Consider the following 23,749-nt stretch of genomic DNA (forward strand, 5'->3'; position numbering starts at 1 on the left):
TCAAGCTTTCTCATTGCTGGTACTGTAGGGATCTTGATGCGATGGCTAGAACTGTTGCAGCTGTCTTGCCAACATCATGCCAAATCAATGATAAGTAGATACAGCAGAGCAGAGGGATGTGGGGCAGGAGACCTTCATGCTATTGACAAACTGAACCAATCAACCCTGGAACTGCTTCATCTTCTTTCTTGCATTGTTGTACAACCCTTTCTTTTCTTAAGCCCCACTGTGTACTCAGAGCCAAATGTAGTCTGTCATCTTGTAACACCATCTGAAAGTACTGACCCCATCCACTCACCCACTCATCTCAGGCCAGGAATGAGTGGTCAGGCTCTGCTAATCGGAGGATTAGCCGAGGAAGGTCACTAAGACTTAGGAGGAGTGGCATCCTCTAATGGAATTCAGATGCACAATGGAGACCGTCCTTATAAGACTGGGTACAGGAATCAAATAAAAGAAAACATCACAATTGTCTGGCATATGGTGACTGCACTAAACTTTTTACTTCATTTTGTCATGATGTAACACACAACATGTGGATCATTTCAAGTGCTCTGGGTTGCCCTGGGAATGAGGTCAGAGCAAAGGTACAGTCTGTGTACAGACAGTGGGACTGAAATTCATGTGGAAGCCTGGGTTTAAGAAGGGCAGACTAACCTGTAGGAAGAAACCTCAAGGCTGTGGCAGGGCTACCGTTGGCTGCTTGTAACCAGGCTTACAGTGAGAATCAGAAGCTAAAACAGCAAAAAGACCTGAAAGATATGTACTCTGGCTAGAAAATGAGCATACTGAAAACCATGGACAAACTAACATAGCTGCTAAAGAGACTAAAGTTACTAGAAAAACCTCACTTTTCAATGGAACAAAAGGAAGTCTACGTGAGGGCACCTCAGGAACTGGACAGATCCCATGGGCTCACAGGGATGAAAGAGCAAGCTACAGAAAGAATTTTCCTTGAGACAAAGCACCCCAGGATGCCCTTCTTACAGAGGCAGCCCAAACATTGTTCTTGTAAGATTCCTTTTGCTGTGTTCCACCACCCAGGCACTCAGAGGCTGCTACCAGTCCAAGAAGACCTGGCTGCCACTCAAGCTGGCAGAACACCTTGGCATGGTCCACATGATGCTAATTTTACAGGGATGCAGAAAATGAGAGCTGCAGGGTCATGGAGGCTTCCTCCAAGGTTTGAAAGGAAAGACTGAGAGAGCAGGCAGTGTGTGGAAGGGCAGTGTCCCCAAAAGCAAGGCCCCTGAGAGAGCAGTGTGGACCAGAGGGTGAAACCAAAGCTGCAGTAGAGATGGTAATATGTTGGGGTAAGAAGGACACAGAACATGTACAAGGGAAAGCAGTGGGAACTGAATAGGGCCAGCCCAGGAGAAAAGCCCTGTGCGCTGCAATTGGTCAGGCCATAGGCACATGGCAGCCCAAGTGCTCTGGCCTTCACATCACACAGCTGTGTGCTGGTCGCCAGACCTGAAACTAGGGGTTTAAACATTTGTCCTGCTGAGTTCCAGTTTTGCCTTGGTCCAATTTTTCATTGTTGTCTTCTTGTTCCTCTCATTTGATAAATAAATAGAGATGTTTACTTGGTGCCATTGTCTATTGGAGTAAGCAATTTGTTTTTTGAATTGTATAGGGCACACAGCTAAGAGTGGCCTTGAGTCAACATGCACTTTTGAACAATGAAATGTTAAGACTACACATTATTAGAGATGGGTTTAAGTCATTTTGCATTATAAGGCAGCCATAACCTTTAGGAGTCAGAAGAAAAATGTTACGCTTTAAATCTGAAATGCCCTCTCAGTCTCATGATTTGAATGGTTGGCTCCCAGCTGGTGGATCTGGAAATCTTAGGAGGCAGGGACTAGCTGGAGGAAGTAAGTCATTGGGATGCGTCTCTTAAGGTTGCACCTTGTCTGAATTCTTTGTTCTGCTGTGCTTCCTGGCCACCATGAAGAAAATACTCTGCTCCCACCAGGGCGTGAACTGCTGCTCTACCACCATAATAATGGTGGGCTGAAACTGAGCAAAATATTCCTGTCTTCCTTCTACATCATTTGTAACAGGAACCAAACACAGCAACCAAAGCTAACGCAACCAAAGACCTGGAGACAAGGTACAGATGGAGTCCTGCTGTGTTTGTGTGGGAACCATGCTTGTGACACTGCACATCAGAGGATACAGAAACCAGTGTGTCATCTATCTACTACCATCAAAGGCACCATGCTCTCGGATGGTGTACTCTGAATTGTACTCCATTGGCTGGTTTGAGGGACTGGAGGGGCCTCCAAAAAAAGAAGTCTCCCTGCATAGAAAAATACACACAGGTATAGGTGACAGCACCATGTAGTAGAATTGTGTATCACAGCTGTGTACTCAGCTTATACCAGACACACGGGCTCTACTTGCTCTTCCCCTTGTTATACAGAACATCTTGGTTCTGGAAGGCCACATAAGCAAACTCATGGGTTTTTACCAGGATGAATCAGAATGCAAAACTCGTTTCTATGATACCACTAGACCTTTGAAGAGACCATCCTAGTTACAGGCAATTTTTTGGCCAGGAATAAATACCTTTTGTGAGGAACAACTAATGCTTAAAGAAAAGTAAGGCCATACTGTGTCCACCCTGTGGCTTCATTTCATTTTTTTTTTTTTTTTTTGAGATAAGGACTCTCTAGGTAGCCCAAGATGACCTTAAACTTGAGCTCCTCCTTCCTGGACCTCTCAAAGAGCTGAGCCTGGACACACCTATGTCTTTCATGCTTAAATATTGATCATCACTTGTTGACTTTAAGAACATCATTGCCGGGTGGTGGTGGCGCGCGCCTTTAATCCCAGCACTTGGGAGGCAGAGGCAGGCGGATTTCTGAGTTCGAGGCCAGCCTGGTCTACAGAGTGAGTTCCAGGACAGCCAGAACTACACAGAGAAACCCTGTCTCGAAAAAACCAAAAAAAAAAAAAAAAAAAGAACATCATTTATTCAGGTCATAAAACAACCTGCTTTTTGGCATCTCAGTGTCTTTCTTCTCTAGCTCTTGCCTCTCTGCTCCAGGATCTTTGGTGACCATTATCAATAATCTAGCCTGGACATCAAGTACTATAACATCCCATGCATGCATACATGTACGCAGCCATGCATCGATGTACCCATTCACCTACCAGTGCACCTATCCATGCACATACCTATCTATCTAGCCTGCCACTCAGAGGCCTACCACCTAACAACCACTTACTCACCCATCTGTCTGTCAGCTATGTGTCAAGTGCTAGCCATGCCACAGTTAGGGATTCTGTCCTTACACAACTCTGCTATGACATTCCATGCTCTCTAACTCGAAATGCAGATAAAGATGCTTGGACAGTCGAGCAAGGCAACCTGCCCAGGCTCATCCTGTTACAGAGCAGCATTAAACAGGCCTTTATCCTAAAGCCTGCAGCACCACTCTGGCGACAGGCATTCCCTTGCTTCTACCCCTTTACCTCAGCCCTGACCCATGCCAAGGCATTGTCTGTAGCCATACGGTCTACAGTAGGTCACCTGTCAGATGACTCTGGATGTGGAAAAGGGGACATTCAGAATTGAGATTGCACCACAACCCCAGTGTTAGCAGCTCCTTTACAGAAACATACTTAGTACTAAAGATGTGGATCTACTTGTTAGATGCTCTACGGCTGGGGACACCAGCGCGGCTGTGGACATATGACTCCAGTGCTGGGGAACAGTGAATTACCTGAAATGTTTACAAAATCCAAGGATACAGATAGCTACTCAGGAGCAGTAGACTATGTACTTAGTAAATTACAAAACTCTGCACCCTAAAGATAGTTTGCTTTTAAAAGAAGATAGCTTATATAAAGCTCAAATCTGAATTCACTTTATAGTAACAAGCAGACCATGAACACTTGATGCTCCTACCTCAGGCCCCCAGTACTTGTGATGGTTTGAATATGCTTGGCCCAGGGAGTGGCACTATTAGGAAGTGTGACCTTGTTGGACTAGTTGTGGCCTTGTAGAAAGTGTGTCACTGTGGGCATGGGCTTTGAGACCCTCATCCCTGCTCCCTGGAAGCCAGTCTTACCCTGTTTGCCTTCGGAACAAGATGTAGAACTCTGAGCTCATCCTACACTATGTTCCCGACTTGATGATAATGGGCTGAACCTTTGAACCTGTAAGCCAGCCCCAATTAAATGTTGTCCTTATAAGAGTTGTCTTGGTCATGGTGTCTGTTCACAGCAGTAAAACCCGAACCAAGAGAGTACTCAAGTTACAGGTGTGCCACTCCACCCAGCCACTCCACCCAGCACAGCTGTCCTATGTGTAAGTCTGCTGGTCTGTGCAACAAGTCCAGGCTGTAAAGGTGATACTTATTTTCATGGTCCACCAAGGCTCACAACACACTGGACTGAGAGTCTCATAAGAAAATCTGTTTTCCATTTATTGTTCACATTTCCATCAAAAGCTTTATAAGCTTCATTAACGATCATGTTTTCAGCATGTTGTTCCAAATCGTTTTTTTGCCACAAATCAAAGTTACCTCTCTAGGCACAATGTCACTGACCACTGCAGCAAATCAAACTAAAGTCATGAGCCAGTTGCTGAGATTTCCCTCTCCTGAAGGATAGAGACAGGGCCTGGACAAGTGAGGACATTGGGAATCTTCGTTGCTGGAATAAGCAGGTCAATCCTGCATCTGTCATTCATATCGAGTCCCCTGGAGAAGGCTCCTTGGCCTCTTTTGGCCTCTTTAAGCCTTTTGCTTTCATCTGCCAAGTCAGAGGGTCAACAAACACATAACCATGAGGCCTCTGTCTCAGTTTAAATGTACTCAAACACAGGTGAGAAGTGACTGCTCACCGCAAAGCTGCCAACTGCCTCTCCAAAGCTGCCAGGAACCACTTTTGACATGAACTAGCCTAGACCTGGCACACAGCTGGCTCTTACAGTCCAACCTTAGCCCCAGGTCACAAGAAATGCATAGAGAACAAAGCCTGTCATCTTCACTGTGGAGCCAACCACTACTACTCATCCAGCTCCCTTGCTTTCTTCCTCCCATTTTTCCTGGAACTGGCTAACACACACCATTCATCCACATAGGTATGGATGTTAAGGCTTTTCTTGGATTAGAGACAACAGAATTCTCATATCATCCAGGTCTCCAAACATAAGGAAGGAAAGGGAGACACCAAAGGAAGAATCTACTAATAGAAGGGACAGTAGGCCCTCTTTCCTCTATTCTTTCTGCTCTGCAAAGCAAAGTTGTAGCTGCTGTAAGACATGTAAGGCAACACCAGGAGGAGGACATCAAGAGGCTGGACAGAGGGGCCTCAGGTTATTCCTGTGAGCTTTCTTTAAGCCTTACTTGTCCCAGATGTAAAGCCGCAGAGGCCACAGCAATAAATACCAGCTGAGAAGACCCAGAAATGTCTTATGGAAACCTGTATACCTCTATAAAATGTGCATATAAGTCAGGAAACTTTTAGATAGCAACCACTCCATTTCCATCTGAGGAGAAAAGCTCTAAATGGAAACAGAAACTCTCACACTCACCTTGCTGGTAGGAGGCACCATTATCCCTCTGGGTAGAGTCTAAGATGTGAGGCCTTAAATAAAGACAGCCTCAAATGGCTCACAGACCTCAATGTAGAACATAGAAACATAGGCACCTAGGAAGACCAGGATGGAAAAAGCCTTCAGAATCCAAGGTTCCTCCAGTTCTCAGGCTTAAACTCCAAGAGGAACAGCATTGGGTAAGAAGCAGCAACTGGGATATAAGAAGACATGGGAACCTCACGTGCATTGACAATGTGAGAGAAGCTGAGCTGAACATCACATGTCACGTCTCCATTCTGTGACATTCTAGAAAAAACAAAGCTGGGCAAATAGTGACAAGGCAAGAAGATAGAGGGTTACCAGAAGAACAAGAAGAGAACAGAAAAAACAAGCCGAACACTGGGCCTTGAGGGCAGTGGACAACCCTGCAGGAGCCCCAACACTGTGCATCTGTCTGAACCACGGGGTCCAACGTTAGGGCAAGTCTTGTGCACTGTGGAATTTGGGGATACAATGCAACAGGCACAGCCAGGAAGTGCTGCCTGGGTTGCTGCTGAGGGAGCCAGGCTATCACTCATCTCAAGTCTCTGCTGTTCTGGAGATCAAATTCAGGCCTGCTAACACGGGCTATACCAGAGTTAGAGCTCTGCCATTTTAACTTCTGATTTTGAATCAGGGTCTCACTAAGTTGTCCTTTCTGACCTTATACACACTCTTTAATCATGAAAGCCTTAAAATTACAATTTTCCTGCTTAAGCATCTTGATTAGCTGGATTATAGGCCTGTGTAAAGTCTTTTTTTTTTTTTTTTTAAATGAAACTCTCTTGTGGGAAAAGGTACAGGGTGGTGGGGTGGCAGGGTGAAAAAGAAATAACAAAAACATTTTTTTTCAAAAATGTAATAAACGCTAAACACTAATATGTATGCTAATTAAAAATGAGTTGGGTGCGTAGGGAGGTGGGGGAGGATCTGGGATTGGAAGAGGGGATAAATATGATTAAAATATGTATAAAATTCTCAGTGAATAAATAAAAACATTAAAAAAGAAATCAAGAAGAGTATAAAGCAAGTGCATTGTGAAATCCCATACTAAAAAGATGAAAACATAGGCAGGTGACATGGCAGGAGAAACACTTCCAAACTACATCCAGTTCTGAGAAAGGGAACCTAAACCTGAAAGAAATGATTCCTGTGAACACTGATCATGAACTTCAGAAAGTACCATGTCTCTAAAACAGGTTTTGCTCCTTCACAGGCAGAACCTTGTGTAAGAGCCATCACCCAAAGGAAGTCCTGGGTGGACCTTAGCAGAGGTGGCACCAGCCTCTCTGCTTTCCACATGACAAAACTACTGATGGCCACAGAGCTGAAGGCAGCAGGATGTGGAGCTGAGTGAGCAGATGCAGGCAGGAAGGCCGCCATCCCTTCATCGGGGTCCACACACCCCACAGACTCTCACACTCAGGCCTCCCCAGGGTTCAGCTAATGATTATAAATGGCAAAGGATCTCCAATTTAATTGCAGAAGGTAATGATGCAGTGAGCATAAGATTAAATTTACCACACAAGGCAATATCCTCAAACAATAGATGAAGAGAAGCCAGTATGAGGAGGCTGCAATCGATGGGAAGGTTTCTGTATTAAATACCACGGCACTGGGTCACAAAGGGGTATTGACAGAACTGCTGACAGCAGATAAAAAAGGGGGAGAGAAAACTAAATTGGTCTCTGCAGAAAATAAGTTACAGATTAATCACCCCGACATGAAATGCTTTAGTGATGACTTTGGGGTGTGAAGATGTGTTTACCATCTGACCACAGCGCAGAACAGCAAAGGGCAAGTGGAGCCTTCTCAACTCCACAGGGTAGCCCCTGGGGCCTCTGCTGGGCACACCCCTGCCAGTGCTTGGGGAGGCTGTGCTAGGTCTTCCCCAGCCTCACAGCAAAGCCAGCTAGGGGAGGAGTATCCTTCTGCTCCTGAACTGTGACAGCTAACATACAGCTGAAGAAGGAATTAGAGCGCTAGCCGACTACAGCCCAGCCCTCCCCCGCCCCCCACCTAAGGGTGGAGGCTGCGAGTGTGCTCCCACTGTTGGGCCTGTCCACAAGCTAGCCCAGGTACTACCTCTCCTGTCTGACCTTTTACCATAAACACTCCTGTGGATTTGGGGTTATCACACAGAATGTGGTGATTTGACTTTTTTTAAATAATTTGTTTCCCTTAAATACTATCAGTGCTTTAGGAAAACAGGCCAACTCAAATTTTAGACAGTGTGGCCCGAGTTTTTAAGCATTAGAAACTCATTACTCTAAGAAGTTTAGCCTCTGCCTCATATCAACAATGATGCACCATCACCTATGTTCTTTCTCTCTTTAACCCTAGGGCCACTGTTAATACTGGAAGGCAACAAGTCAGCAGAGAGCTCAGTAAGTGTCATAGGAACAAATAAACATAAGACACAGCCACCTGAGGAACCCACACGCTCTGATGCTGTGAAGGTGACACTGCGGTCACTGGGGATATGTCAGGGTTCCAGAGTTTTCTTCTTTCTCTAATTGATACTTTGACAACACATACAATGAAATTATGAATGCCTGTGAACATACATTTTTAAAAAAGAAAGATTTAAGGAACGAAACATGAGAAACACACACAATATTTAACTCTACAGAATACTCAAAATGAGTATCTGAAAACCAATTGACTCCCAAGAAAGTGCTAGAATTTATTTTAAACTTAAAGATAGCCAGCAATGTGAAATTAAGCTTGCATAAATGTCCTTCCCCAGAGTGTGATTTTCTTTTAAGAGAACACTCTGGAACCTGAAGCTATCCTCGGTGAGCCTCAGTACCACTCACAGTGCTTTCAACTTATACCCATAAGGCCTAGTACTCGATTCTTGGCTTGATGCCTCCATACCCGCATCATTCCCCATGTGATAATTAATTTCAAAATTCCAAATGTGAGGATCAGGAAGTGTATTCTGAATTCAGCCAAAAGGTGCATTTCCAAAGATCACCCTTCTTACTCACCACAGCCTGGCTTGAGCTGGCCTGGAGGTCCCACAGCAGGATGTGGCTGTCAGCCAGGGAAATGACCTTCTTCCCATCCCCCATTGGTTCCCACACGACACTAAAATAAAAAAAAAAAAAAAAAAAATGCAAAATATTAATGTGACCAATGGGGACCTGCAAGGCTATAGCCCACAGCTTTTACACACACACCCTCACCGTTCTGCAAGCTCTTTCCTGACCCAAAGCCTTTAGGTTCAGTAACACTAGCATCTAATATCATATGTCAGATGACACTTACATTGTCTCAGTGTTCCCAAAGTTATATGTCAAAGCTGTGACCTAGCATGAGAGACACAATTAAGGTTGGAGATCACGAGGGTAGACTCTTTTTTTTTTTGGTTTTTTTTTTTTTTTTTTTTTTGGTTTTTTCGAGACAGGGTTTCTCTGTGTAGCCCTGGCTGTCCTGGAACTCACTCTGTAGACCAGGCTGGCCTTGAACTCAGAAATCCGCCTGCCTCCGCCTCCCAAGTGCTGGGATTAAAGGCGTGCGCCACCACCGCCTGGCACTCTCTTGATGGGACCTAAGTCCCTGTAAGAGGAGAGAGCAGAATTTGCAGTCCCTATCACTCTGTCTACCATGTGAGGACAGCATCTCTTGATGGGACCTAAGTCCCTGTAAGAGGAGAGAGCAGAATTTGCAGTCCTTATCACTCTGTCTACCATGTGAGGACAGCAAGAAGGCAACCATATAAGTAAAAAACAAAACAAACAAAACAATAAATGTCACCAAGAATTAAATCAGCCAATACCAGAATGTTGGCCTTCCAGCCTCCCAAGCCACAAGATGACTCTAATGCTCACACTACACAGCTTACTAGCAGCTTAGGCACAAACAGCTGGCCCAGGAGAACAGGCAGCTGGAGAAGGCACAGGGAGTTGCTGTCACATGTCTTCAGTGGGGCAAAGGCAAGACCTTGTAGGGTTCAGTAGGGCAGAGCTGAGAACTGCACCTATACTCCAGGTGGGTCATCTACCTGTGACAGAAGCTATTTCCCTGTCTGAGCTAATCCCAGCCAGTGTCCCTGCTGTTGCAACCCAATTACTCTCATAAAGGATCTGAAGGGTTAACTGTAGTGAGAATTTTGGTTTCTTTAAAAACATAAAAATGTTATGTAAATATGTTTTTGTCTTAACCCTAGGTGTAGGTATGTGGCAGCTTCAGATTCTCCACAGCAGCTTTGATTTGTCTTGTGCTCTGGCAAGGGCCTGATTGTGCCAGCTGAAGATAGTTTACGTTTGAAATTCTGGGGACTCTTGAGAAGGTATAAAAATGCCAGAGTCCAGAGCAGCTGCAGTTTGTTAAGTGGCCACGAGCAAAGAGAAAAGAAGAAACTGGATATCCTAATGACTAAGACCAACATGGTCCCATAATATTGATGCTCCCTTTCCCCTCTTATCCTTCTTTCTCTTATACCTAGTGTTGGGAGGTAGGAGTTGGAAGGAATAAGGGTCGGGGAGGAAGGCAGATAAGAAACCGAATAAAGTAGCAAAAAGCATGGTTATGGTGTAATAAAAGGCAAGCACCTCGGAGAGCTGGGGTGGGCATGAGCAAGGCTCACACCCTCCACACATCCTCTTTGTAAGCTGTTTTGTTGATCCCTGCCATGCTGACTGGCGTAAGATAGAATCTGAAGTTGTTTTGACTTGCCATTCCCTAATTGCTAGGGACAATGAACATTTTTGGAAATGTTTCTTAGACATTTTTACTTCTTTTGAGACCCCTCTGTTCAGATCTGTAGCATATGTTTTTGAGGGCAAAACAAACAAACAAACAAATCCTCCCAATAGATCAAACACAAACTGTGGGACCTGAAGCACTGAGACTGCCAAAGAGAGCGCAGGCATCGCCCGCCCGCTCGCCCGCCCTCCCGCCCGCCCGACAGGACACAGTGGTAGGAAAGGATTCCATGTGCCCAGGAACTGAGGCCAATGACTGGAAAGTGGGACTTCATAAAACTAAAAGGTACATCAATCAACTGAGATGATGCTGAAGATAAGAAAAGGAAGAGGAAGAACACAGAATGGGAGACTCTTTGCCAGCTATACATTTGACAGAGAGTCAATATCCAGACTACATAAAAGTCTCAGAAGTTTAAAAAAAGAAGAAAGAAATTGGAGTTAGAGGGAGTTGGGGATCTAAACAGAGTTCTTAAACAAGAAAGAAAATGCGAAGAAATATCTCAAAAAAATATGCCCATCATCTCTCTCAAGCCAAAGCAACTTAGAGATTCCATGTTACCCAGTCAAAATGGACAGATGAACAAACAACCGAGCACAAATGCTGGAGAGGATGTGGAGAAATAGGAAATCTTCATCCACTGTAGGTATGATTACAAACTGGTCAGCTACTCTAGAAATCTGTGTGGATTCCCTAAAATATATATGTATATTTTAGCCTAAACCCAGCTACACCATTCCTCAGCACATGGCCAAAGGGCCCAACAACGTGCCCTATATATAATTCTTCAGCCATGTTCTCTGCCACAACACCTAGAAAGTGGAAACTACCTAACTGTCTTTCAACTGAGGAGCATAATGAAACTGTGGTGCACATACAGATGGAATACTATTCAGATATCTACATTATGATTCACAATAGTAGCAAAGGTACACTCATGAAGCAGCAATGAGAATAATTTATGGGGGGAGGGAATCACCACAACATGAGAAAATGTATTAAAGGTCACAGCATTAAAAAGGTTATGAACCCCCACTGGTTTCGTGAAATGGTTGTTACAGGCTCTTCACTGAGACCCGTGACTTCACTAGCCCTGGTTGCTGGCTGGGTTTTCAGTACTAGGCATGATTTCCCTTTTGTTGAGTGGAGCTTATTTACCACTAGAGAGCTGCTGTTTATTCCCAAAGTGTGCAAGCCACTGCTGCACCCTTAGGGTTATAACGTGTGCCATACTGGTTGCTGCTTTAGCTCATAGGTATCATATCCGGTAGACTATTGGTTGCTTCACTCTCTTGGAAGCTTGCGCAGAACTTTCTGATACTATGAAACTAGTCCTCAATAAATGAAATGGCAGGAGGAAAGGTCCTGAGATAGTGTTGAGTGGGGGGACCAGGGATATAAAATAAAGAAGACAAAACAATAGCTAAGATCAGGGGTTCCTGCAGAAGCTGATGCACGTTTATTAAGAAGTACAGCGGCTTGTAAACTGCAGGGGGAAATGACCAAGATCAGTAGAGAGCTAAGTCAGACAATATTGGCAAAGAGAACACAGGATACCTCAGATGCAGATGCCTTAGGACTGATAACCACAGCTCAGGGGGAAGAGTTGGCTCCCCAGAAACCTTGACCCCTTTGAGCCACTGGCTCTAGTGTCAGAAAAGCCTTGCCAAATCCACTCATGGACAAGGACACAAAACTAAAGCTCCCTTTGTTTTTTTGGTTATCAAACTCAATGCGATTTTTTCTTGGTCCACTCATTTACTTACAAAGTTTATGGTTTCATTTTTCTTTACTTGTGAAGAGTATCTGTGATTCCTGATGGTCTTAGGTGATTCCTGTGAAAGGGTCATTTGACACCCCCAGGGGTCGAGACCCACAGGTTGAGAACTACAGCACTATACCATAAACTACACTCTATTTATTTTTATAGCCACAGGTAAGCATAGGTCTTATCTATGTACACCCTGGTCTATCTGTATCTATAGTATCTATACACCTACAGTAGTATCTACAGTATCTATACCCCTCTTACCAAAAATCATCTCCTTCTAACAGATGAAGATCACTGCAGAACACTACAGCTGATGAAAGTGCAGAGAACAAGTGAGCATGAGGTGCCCGGGCGCAGCTGTCAGATACGCAACATGATTCTGGAACCTACAGCTCAGGGATCATAGTGGAAGCTGGGGTGGAAAGAGTCTCAGAGCCAGAGGAACAGGAAGTTTGGTGTGGGATGTTATCTTTTATATATGTCTTTGAAGCTACACCCATGAAGTCTTACCAATGTGGGTTAGCCTTACAGCTTAGGAGCTGGCCTCTCTTCCTCTGAGTTGGTTCCTATCCACGGAGACATGAGTAGGGAGCTTCCTCCAGTTGCCACGCTTTTTCTGCCACAATGGACTATATCCCCTCAGACCATGAGCCCAAATGATTCCTCCCTCCTTTATTCTGCTTCTGTCAGATATATGGTCACAGCAATGAGAAAGATCACCTATACACAGAAGACCAGCTATGCACATCCCACGCCATCCTAACCAGAAGCACAAGACCTTGTGATCAAGACACTGCTCCTGCTATCACAAGCCTGCAATGGCACCTTTCTCCTGACCAACATGATGACCATGCACTGTCCCACCTTGCCTCCTCATCTGCAGATCTGTCAGTCTCTAAGACAAAGCTCACATTTCTCAGTATTTTGAACAGAGAAGATAAAATGATTTTCAAGTGACTGTAAAAGTAACTTTTATGTCAAAAAGAGAAATATATTCTAATTTGAAAAGAAGCCCCACATGCTTAAGGTTCATAGGAGGCAACATTCATTTGCTTTAGAAAATAACCTGGTTTGAGTTATTACAGCCATTTGCAAAAGCTTCATATCCCAGACCCAAGTTCTCTGTCACTTGTTTCTGAAGATCACAATGAATATAAAACTTACAGACAGCATCTATGAAGCCTGGAAGGGATAGGTAGGCAAGACATGATATTTGCCAAATTCAGAGAAACTCATCCCTACTCATCTCCCCTGCTGGGGAGATAACTCCTGTGACTTGCTGAAAGCAGGTAATTAAAGCCCTGGAGACTTTGATGGACACAGACTCTTAGGTCCTTATCCAAATGTGTCTACTCCCACTCCCAGTTGTAAACTGCAGTGCAGCCTTATGTTCAAGTCAAAGCTCACACACATCCAGCTTGTATGCCTTGCCAACTGCATTCCTGGCAATGTTGCTTCTTCACATGGACCTCCTAGGTACCAGATGCAGCCCTCTTACACACCACCCCTCTGTCAGCAGTGTTATCTGTTGGTTGTTTGGGAGCAATCTTCTATGTGTATTATTCTTAAACTCCACAGGCAAAACTAAGCCTTTGAATTTTATCTTTTAAGAACCATGCACTGTCATATGTTATGGAAATACTGCCCGGTCAGTTTTAGTTCAGTGCAACTCTCAACATGAAGTCTGTTACAACAATATTGCAGTAACAGGATACATGCCAGACATTGCATGCCACTACTACCTTATGCAAGATACTGCATGGCACCACCTGTCTCATGCCAGGTACTGCATGTCACCACCTGCCACATGCCAGGCACTGGATATCACCACCTGCCATGTGCTGGGTGCTGCATGTGGTCTCTTTCCTTAATGCAGATACCACTACACACTTAACGAGGATACGTGTCACGATAAACTTAAAGCAGATACCACTACACACTTAACATGAATACTCACCACTACAAAATTCCCTCTTACAAGTCCTTTTGCTGCACCCTTGCTATGTGATTCCACTGTCACTTATCTAGAGACATTTATTTCCCTTAAAAGTGTTGACTTGTTCTGTTAAGCCTGGTGGTTGGAAACCACCTGGAGTGTGCTCCCCTGCCCACTCCTCTCATCCTGCAGCCTTTGGGGGCTTAGCACATAGACTTGCTGTGTGTTTGTAGCTCTGGCTTCCCTGATCTTCACCAGGATTTGCTAATGACAGCTCAGCTGACCATCTTTACTGCTCCCATGTCCCCCTGCCAGCACTGCCCTCTCTCCTTGGTCAATGAGCTTGGAAAACATAACCACCCACATCTAACAACTCTTGTTAACAAAGTAATAAGCCGCCCTGTGTGGGCATTAAAGGAGCTCTCCTCTGGGCATTAAGTTCAAGATGGTACCAGCCTTGGTGACACTTCATTGAATTGTGGTGTTAACTTATTCTGCACACAAAGTCAAATGCCCAAGTTAACAAACATGAAGTTAGAAAAGTTGGCATCCCTCACATTCTCCCCTCCTAGGATGACACACTGCTTGGGTTACATGCTCTCTAGGTCACCTCTAACATGCAGAGTGCAAATAGCACATTATAAGGTTCCTGGAGGATTGCCACCAGCCATTGGTATCACTGTGTAACCTCTATTCTTTCTTAAAATTATCATTCTAGGTCAAACACACACACACTTCTATCTACAGGCTTCAAAGAAGTCAATTATATAGATTTCTGTGATTTTTTCATATTTTTTAATTTTCATTTTCTATGCATGGGTGTTTTGCCTGCATGTATGTCTATGTACCACATGAGTGCCTGGTAGGCATGGAGGCCAGAAATAGACATCAGATAACAGATCCCCCGGACCTGGAGTTATAGTTACAAGCTGCCATGTGAGCATTGGGAATCAAACCCAGGTCCTCTGCACAAACAGTAAATGCTTTTAACCATTGACCTATCTCTCCAGCCCCAGGATTTCTGGGCTTTTAAAATCTGGTTATTACTATATGACAGTTCTGGGCTTTTTTTCTAATTTTTCACACAACTGATTTGTATAGTAAAGCAGTAGGTATCTTAGAGATAACATCTTGGTACCCATGAAGATCAAATCAGTTCTCAGAACTGCAATTTCAGGTTCAACAGACAGATGTGCTTGCAGACTCTTTCCACAGAGGTGCTTCCTGAGTTTTGGTCATAAATGTGATCCTGGCCATTCTGTTAAGAATTCCCAATTCCCCACCAAAGCATATGTGCTGCTTTGATTTACATTTCCTTGACAACAAGGTAGCTTGTACATCCTGTAAAGTATGACTGGCTGCCTCTAGTTCTCTTGTGAATACCCTGTTCTTTATGACATGATCTCTAAGAGGCACCCTTTACAGGAGCTTGCTGACTTGTGAGGACTCACTCTCCATCAGTGTTTCACTGGAACAAACTCTCAGTGAGCAGAGGCCTGAATGGGTGAAGAATTACAGGACCAGAGCAATCACCAGTCTTCCTTTTAGAACTTAAATCTAATCAACTATAAAATAAAAACCATAACATTAAGCAAAATCCATAATTCGTTCAACAAAAATTTGACAATCTCAAAGTTAAGAGTTGCCGTGTCAAGCAGTTTGAGAAAGTGTTATCAAGCCTCCCCCACAAGAGCTGGACAGTAAACAGTATGGACCAGAAGAGCACTGCGGCTTCTAGACCAGCAGAGTGCTTGCTCCCTGATGCACAAAAACAGACAGAGGCGACACGGGACCAAACCTTGGCAGCGCAAAGCAATAAGACTTTATTTCCTCGAGGGCCCCAGTGAGTGGGAGGGGAATGTGGCCTACATCATTGCCAAAGGAAAAGGATTAGCAGGGATACAGAGTTCTTCATCTGTTCAGAGTGACTCACTGTGCTGAGTCTCCTCACTAAAATACCCAACTCATCCACTTAATGTCAATTCATGCTACTGCTGTGCTCCAAACATGTGGGCACCCTCTTCATGATCATCCTGGCAACCTTTAAGAACAGGCATGGAACCCTCAGAGACGTGGCAAAGCTCCTTCATGTATTAAGGACAAGCACCTGGGAAGAGAGAATATGCCGCAGTCTTGGCTGTCAGGTCACATGGCCAGCCTCTGCAGATTATACCACAGAGTATCAACCCAGGAGTTCAGAGGAAATCAAAATGGCCCAGGGTTTGGCCAGAACAGCCCAGGAAGGGGCTGCTGGCATCCTGACAGAAGGAGAGTATAATGCTCAGCCTGCTCGTTCTGTGTCCTGTGACTCCACCTGTCCCCAGCCTCCCTGTGAAAGCACAGTGCTCCAGCTCTGTATGACAAGCATCTGCATTCACATCCCAGCCATTCCCAGACACCAATGTAGCCTCTTCTCTTTCCTGGGCTCACAGCACTGTCACTTCCAACAAAAGGCAACCTTTCCTGGGTGTAGGACTCAGCAGAGAGAAGACAGACACCTTGTAGCCAAAAGCCACATCTTTGATGACAGAGTGCAAGTCCCAGGGTTTAGTAGGCCACAGGTAGAAGATGCTCATGAAAAGAGCTTTCTTCTTTCACAAAAAAAAAAAAAAAAAAAAAAAAAAAAACTGAGTAAGAAATTTCAATGAAAGTTGTTTTTATGAATCTACAAGCCATAGATGATTCATATTAGCAACTTAGAAGCTGAGGTGTAAGCCTACAAGCAAAAATCTCCCAGAAACAGTAAACTGAGGCAAAAAAAAAAAAAAAGCCATCATGGTGGTGCACACCATTAACTCCAGTACTCTAGAGGCAAAGACAGGAGGAGCATTGTGAGTTAGAGGACGTTTGATGCAGGGACGAAGGCTGGCGCTTGGCTCACTTTCTCCCTTCTGGTCAGGTCAGGCCCCCAGTCCCTGAGATGGTGGTCCCTCTGGTTGTGGTAAGTGCTCTTCAGCTAAAGCTTGATGTGTACCCTACATGTATCCACTGCCCCATACAGAGTCTGGGTACTAAATGTGGGCTTACACATGGTATCCGTTCAGACGGTAGCAGCAGCAACTTTGGTCACTAGAAGCATCCTTCGAAAACACACCAGTGCACACACACACACACACAAGGCACATGCGCCAACAACCAAAACTTGATGTGACTTTCTGGTATTTCAAAGGTGTCTGCAGTGGGCTGAGACCTTCAGATTCTTGCCTTACAACTGTCTGTCTCTCCTGTTCAAAAGCACAGAAAACCCTTGGGGCCCTGCAACTAATGTTCTCAGGGAGGGTCTAAAGGGGACTGGTCATGTCAACTCTAAAACATGGCAACATTGTAAGTAAAGATTTAACATGTTTCCTAAAGATTGAACAATTTTAAGGTGTGGATTATAGGGTGACCAAAAATAACAGAAATTCTTCATTTGGGCAATAGCTCCTTCCCCATTAGTAAACATTGGCCAGCACTAGGATTTGGTCCTATGTAAATGTAAAGGGCTTGGAATGAAGAATGCCTTTCTCAAGCATTACCCACAACGGGCTCCCATGTGTTGTCTGAAGGCCGGAGTTCCAACTCTGTCTGTTTACCATGACCCTTAGGTTAGAGCTCAGCAGAGGAAAGTGTGCCTTGTAATTAGGGTCAGCTCACATTCATGTCCCACAAACACTGTCAGTGTTCCAAACATTTCCACATCAAGCATTAGCTGAAGAGCACTTACCACAACCAGAGGGACCACCATCTCAGGGACTGGGGGCCTGACCTGACCAGAAGAGAGAAAGTGAGCCGAGCGCCAGCCTTCATCCCTGCATCCAGACTGCAGATGTCACGTGACCTGCACTCCCTTGCTCACACCACATCTGCAGCTCCATCATGCTTTCACTCAAACTAGGAGCCCAAACAAGCCCTTCCTTCCCCAGATTACTGTTGTCAGATATTTTGTTAATGAATACAACTCTGTTTTTACAATACACCAAAAAATTCCACAGAGAATGGTTTTAAGGGGGAAAGTCAGGAGCAGAGGCCAGACATTCAACTCTTGGCTCAATAAAATACAGACACTCAGCTTAGCTGTGTTTTGCTTTCCTGTACACATGAAGTCCTGGATAAGAGAATCACCTTCCCAGTACTTGGCTTAGGGTTTCTGGCAGTCATTCATCCTAAGCCAGGCAGGTGCCAACCCATGGTCTCAGATGCTCCAATGAACACCAACTATGCCAGTCTTTTTAAAGGCAAATTGGAGGAAGCAACCAACTATCCCATCAGAACTGAGGAAGCCCCTGGACATTTCCTTGCAGGACAAGGCCAAAGTGGGCTTAAAGATCAGGAAGGAGAGATCAAAGATGTTTTAAGAGGAAAACCAGAAGCACCACACACAAGATCCATCTCATCCTAGTCAAGGTCACAGTGCAGCTTCTTGCTGCCACTACCATAGCCCCAGCCCAAGAAGGCAGCATGGGAAAAAAACCTAAAAGCTGGGACGTTTCAGAGTCAGGCTTCTCGGAGTCTTTGACAGTAGATTCTCAGAAAATGTTGTAAGAAATTTTGACAGCTCACCAATTAAAATCTGTACACAAAATAAACATGCCACCACACAGGCAACACACAGAAGGCAGACAAAGGAAAGCTGCCATCACACAAAACATGTCCCATGTAGAGCCGTGTCCCTTCCTTGAGATAACTGTGGTTCCTACAGTTCACATGGAGAAGGCAGGCACCCCACAGAGAACACACTGTGCCCACAGGCATTCCCTCCACTGTTGTCAGGCATGTCTCTGCTGGGAGGATGCTGGAAGTGATGACAACTCTTACTTCCCAGTTTGTTCTTACCCTATAACATGTACTCACAAAAGACACAAGGAGAAAAAATTTTTTGTTTCCTGCAAGCAGCATGGAGCTGCACCACTGGGCACGGCTGGCAAAGCTTCTCCAGAGTTGCAGCACTAGTGACCTTTACCTCTGTTGTTGTTTTATAGACTCTCCTCTGGCCATCATATTTGTGATAGCTGTAGTACACAAAAATCCAATAAAAAGGGAAATCCCATCTTCTTGTATATCGTCACTATGAAACCAGTGCTATAAACAGGGGAAACAGCCTGTGGTTCCTACCATCCTTTCTACTCCAAACTAAATTTTATTTATTTATTGTTCATAAAAACCACCTACTTTTTTTTTATCACACTCTACCAAAAAATGAAGACATAAACAATATTAACAAGTCAAGAATACAGTAGCACACAGCCAGTAGAAATGTGTTCTGACCCTATATATCTCTGATGCAAAAATCACAAGCAAGGGCTGACTGTAAGTAAACCCAATAAAGTTATAGCTGAGGTCTTTGAAAAAGTCACCAAGAGCCACAGGAACAGGATGATGGCCCCAATTCAAGAAGTTTCATATTCAAACAAAAACACACTTTTCTTTAAGTATGTGAGCCTAGTATTCTCCATTAGCACCTAGGGAAGGGACAGTTCCACCACCACCAGAAAACTCCCAAGGCAAGTCCAACACAACCTAAACTGGCATTCTCCATACATGTGCCTCCCCATTTCCCTTGATCACAGAAGTACAGGGCATCTAACAAGAGAGCAATCCACACAGGTCCCAATGCATGAGAAGCAATGGTCACAGCTGCCAGGTTCTCCACATATTACTTACTGAGTAGGGAAGGGCAGAGCTTAGGATAAGAAATGCTTCTTTCTATGTAAGTCAACTCTTAAAAATAATATTACATAAGAGATTCAATGTAATAATTTTTTCCTCAGATCACAGAACAATGCTCCTGTGGCACATAGTTCTGATTAGTAAACTTCAGACAAGTGCTATAAGGATTAAAAAAGCAGCTTTGAGAACCACACCAAAAAGTCAACAAGCCCTTTTGATCTATCTGCAGCAGTGTAGGGCCTTTCCGCTGTAGCATAAGAAACACTTCCAGTGACAGAGTAGTGTTGATATGTTGTCTGGGAACTTTCTGACAGGTGAGCATGTAATTTCTGATGCCAGGTGACTTGGTTATTAAAAGTCTGTTTACTCTGACATCTCACTGGGACAAACTTATGGCATTATCAACTAAAAAAAAAACTCTACTTTCAGGCAGACAGAAAGCTAAGGGCAAACATAGCCTGGAGGTGAGGCAAAGGTGGTTATGTCAGGTGTTTTTCTCCTGTTTTTGGAGTACAACATACAGTTAGCAACTTAGTAGAACTCCACAGTATGCATGCTCAACTCAACTGAGAATAGCTTTCCACCAGTGAGAACTCAAGAGAGGGCCAGAGTTTGAGTGTAACAGGGACGCTCCCCCCCCCTCCCCCCATTAACACTCAAGAGACACTCAAACTCCACACCTACCCCTGGATGCACTGCTGCTTGGGGCAGAATAAGGTTGAAGGATGGACAGAGCATAAAGGCCTCTATGCTGGACCCTGTTCCTGTCTTAGAGCTAAACAAGCAGAGCTGGCTTAGGTCACCTTAACACTCCACACAGGAGTCCACCCAAGAATCAGGAAGAACACAGCAAGCACAGGTGATATTCCCCTAACTTCCAAAGACACATTACAGAACGCCAAAGACTCCTGTTCCTAGGTCTCAGCAAATTCAAAGGTAGCTTTTAAATTATAGTAAATTTTGAAATAAAGAACAAGGTCATATAGGAGGACCAGAAGCCCTTCTGATCATCCAGATAAGTTCTTCTTTGTCTTCTCCTCACTCATCTTTTTAGGAATGACAGCTCTAGAGAAACATCTTAACACATGGGATGACCATGCCTCTAGATTTAAAATTGTTATTGGACCTCAAGCTTCGATAACAAATCCTCAGTACCACTGGTGGCCTCATCCAAAGCAAGACGGCCCTGGGAGCTCAGTTTCCTGTGTATACAGGAAGACACAGTGACAGGAACTATCAGTGAGCTGGACAGAGGGACTTACTCCATCAGACTCATCAGGTCTGCAGGAGATATAGACTTAGATTTTTTGACATCAAGACTGATGGGAATGGAATTCTGCCATTAAAAGCTGCCCAGTCTGCAGCACTTGGTGGTAGCAGCCAGAATGGACTAGCTTCCTCCCTTTCCACAGGGCACAATTGTGCACTCTCTGTTTCTTTCCATGTTCTGAGTGACACTTGACTCAGAGAAGGACCAGTAGAAACACACTCTTGAAACATTTTATTTAAGTGAAACATGAACTAAAATTTGAGGAGAATATATTTGCTGTAAATAATGATCTATACTTTCTACACTGTATTTTCCAATTTCTATATTTGATTCTTCCCAGGAAATTCTGTCTGTGCATTGCATATTAATACTTAACTTTCCTAATCTCATGTGGGGAAAGGACAATGACACACATCCCCTTTTACAGTGTTACTGAGGAAACAACAAAGGGTGTTCATAGTAGCCTTTGGCATCAGAGAACCGTCCTTTTCCTTGGCAAACTAAGCAACAATCTAAGAGACAAGTTTGGTACTGAGCAATAGTCAGGAATCAGCTTGTGAGTATCTGCTTAGGGACTACATTAACACTGAGACGACTCTTCTAAAGTCATGGCTGATCTAACAATGACCTGTGGTGACCACTGGCAGATCTCTGCTTTCTCAAGACAGTAAAGCACAAACTTCTGACACCTTCCCTTAAGCAGCTTTGCAGGACTTTGGACAACAATCAACTTGTTCCTCACAATATTCACCCTGTGGCAGCATCCTCTGTTTCTTCATATACACCAAACTTAGGAAAATACTCAGGGTTGCCTCCCTCTCCTCTCTCAACACCACTGCTGCCCTTTACTTACTAATCACCAGCGTGCTATGCACACCAGCCCTCCCAGGTGTCCTGCATGCTCAGCCTGGCTGGCATTTCAGTGTGATATTTACTCTATCTGTAAGGGAGGGGTCTTCTTCTCTGGCAGCTGGCTTGGGAAGCAGGGGTCAGTTGGCTGGGCAGCAACACAGTTATTCAGAATACTATCAGTGAAATAAATACTTTCTTGGGGCTGCAGGCTTAAAAAATTATAACACCTACACAAGCCAGATCCTGGATAGCTAGGAACATACCACAATGGGCTTCAATCAATTTTACATACATACTCAAAGCTTTTAGCTACTAATAAAGCAACGTCTCCTATGAAGGAGATCTGCATCACCCAAGAGAGTAGTTTGCAGAACTGTTCCATATGCTACTGGGAGGAACGCACACAACACAATGCACTGAGGTTTCTATTGTTTTGGCTTTTCATCTGTTGGACAAAGTGCTCACTAACAAGTAGCTGGAGGTCTCTTGATCACCAGAAGGAGATAGAGAGTGGCAGAATCGCCTTGTGGCTAATCAGCCAGTAGACCGATAATAATGCTGCTACATTATGACTCTTGGTAGGTAATCATCTCCTTCCTTTCTCACAAGTCGAGTTCCCAAAAACCTCCCCTTTATCAGGACCTCCAAACATGTAAGGGTGTACCAGCTAGGCATGTACAAAGTGCTAGGGAGCACTCAAGCATGGTGGCCCAGAGCTAATACACCTACTGCATAGTAAACCATCACATAGGTATCAGTCTAGCCACCAACTCAAGGAGAACTACATAAAACATAAATGGAAGATTATTTAAAAGACCAAAAGAGATGGCTCAGTGGTTAAGAGTACTGGCTGCTCCTGCAGAGCACTCAAATTCTATTCTCAGCTCCCACACGGTGCTTCATGCCATCTGCAGCTCCCGTTTTAGTGGATCCTCTTCTTCTACACACCATGCAGCACCAAGCACACATGTGGTACAAAGACATATATGAAGGCAAAACACTGGAAGCCTTCTCTGATGAGGTGAAGCGTTCCCAACAGCTGAGACAACAGCCAGATTCCAAGTGATGACAGCTGCTTCTGCTCCTGCGGCAGCAAGGCCACAAACCCAACAGTCCTGTAAGGGGTCAGCAAGCCTGTGCACTCTGCTTCACTCCCCAGGCTGCAGGACACTGGCAGATCTTTCCACAGAATCAGTGAAGAAATGGCCCTGGCTCGCTGACAAGGTGTCTCTGTCTCACTCATGGGACAGCTCTACCTCACTGCACTAGTGATTCATTTCCTACCCTGGGCCTGGTGCTGTCCATGGTACTGACGATACAGCCTTGCCCCCAACCAGACTTAGGAAGAGTGAGGACAAGAGCCCAGGACTATTTGCCTCTTTTAGAAGAACATCTGATGGGTCATATGCTGCAAGCCTTTCCTACCAGGAGAAAGATTCATTCATCTCTGCTCTGCATCCAACTCCTCTTTGCTAGAGAGCCAAAAAACAGGTGATCAGACTGTTCAAGGACAAGCTGTTCTGCTGAGATGGCCTCAAGGAGTGAGGTCCCTGACTTGTTCTCTTAGTGGAGGGTCAGACACACGTCTGACCTGTAGGGCACAAGCAGCAGCAGAGACAATACTGGGATACTGGGACCTGAACTCCCACATATAAGCACAGGTTGTCTGTGAAACTTCCAGTGATAGTGGAGTCACTAGTGTTCTGCTGTCATGCATTACCATAGGAACCCAAGTGAAGGGTGCACAGGGCTCCCAGGTCGTTTCTATAACTGCTAGTGGGACTGTAATTACTTTCAAGTAAAACAAGCAAATGTGAGAAAAGTGTGCAAGGATGCACTGAAAACCAAAAAGAGGGTGAGCTATTTTGAACAATAACACCAAGGTCAAACTCAAGAGCACTCCAGATGAATCTGAGGACAGCCAGCCACCACACGCCATTGTAGTGTGTTCACAGGCAGAAGGCA

General features: G+C 44.6%; 1 protein-coding gene across 5 annotated transcripts in view; it reads right to left on the reverse strand.

The window, feature by feature from the left end:
- Positions 1-23,749, reverse strand: part of Eipr1 (EARP complex and GARP complex interacting protein 1) — a 114,754-nt gene that overhangs the window by 13,555 nt on the left and 77,450 nt on the right. For all 5 annotated transcript variants that reach the window (XM_034514625.2, XM_034514626.2, XM_076942044.1 and 2 more), the window contains one exon: positions 8,587-8,686. In XM_034514625.2, coding sequence (XP_034370516.1) covers positions 8,587-8,686 — 100 coding nt within the window. The remainder of the gene's footprint in view (positions 1-8,586; positions 8,687-23,749) is intronic.

The sequence above is a fragment of the Arvicanthis niloticus genome, chromosome 11, assembly GCF_011762505.2.
Source record: "Arvicanthis niloticus isolate mArvNil1 chromosome 11, mArvNil1.pat.X, whole genome shotgun sequence".
NCBI lineage: Eukaryota > Metazoa > Chordata > Mammalia > Rodentia > Muridae > Arvicanthis > Arvicanthis niloticus.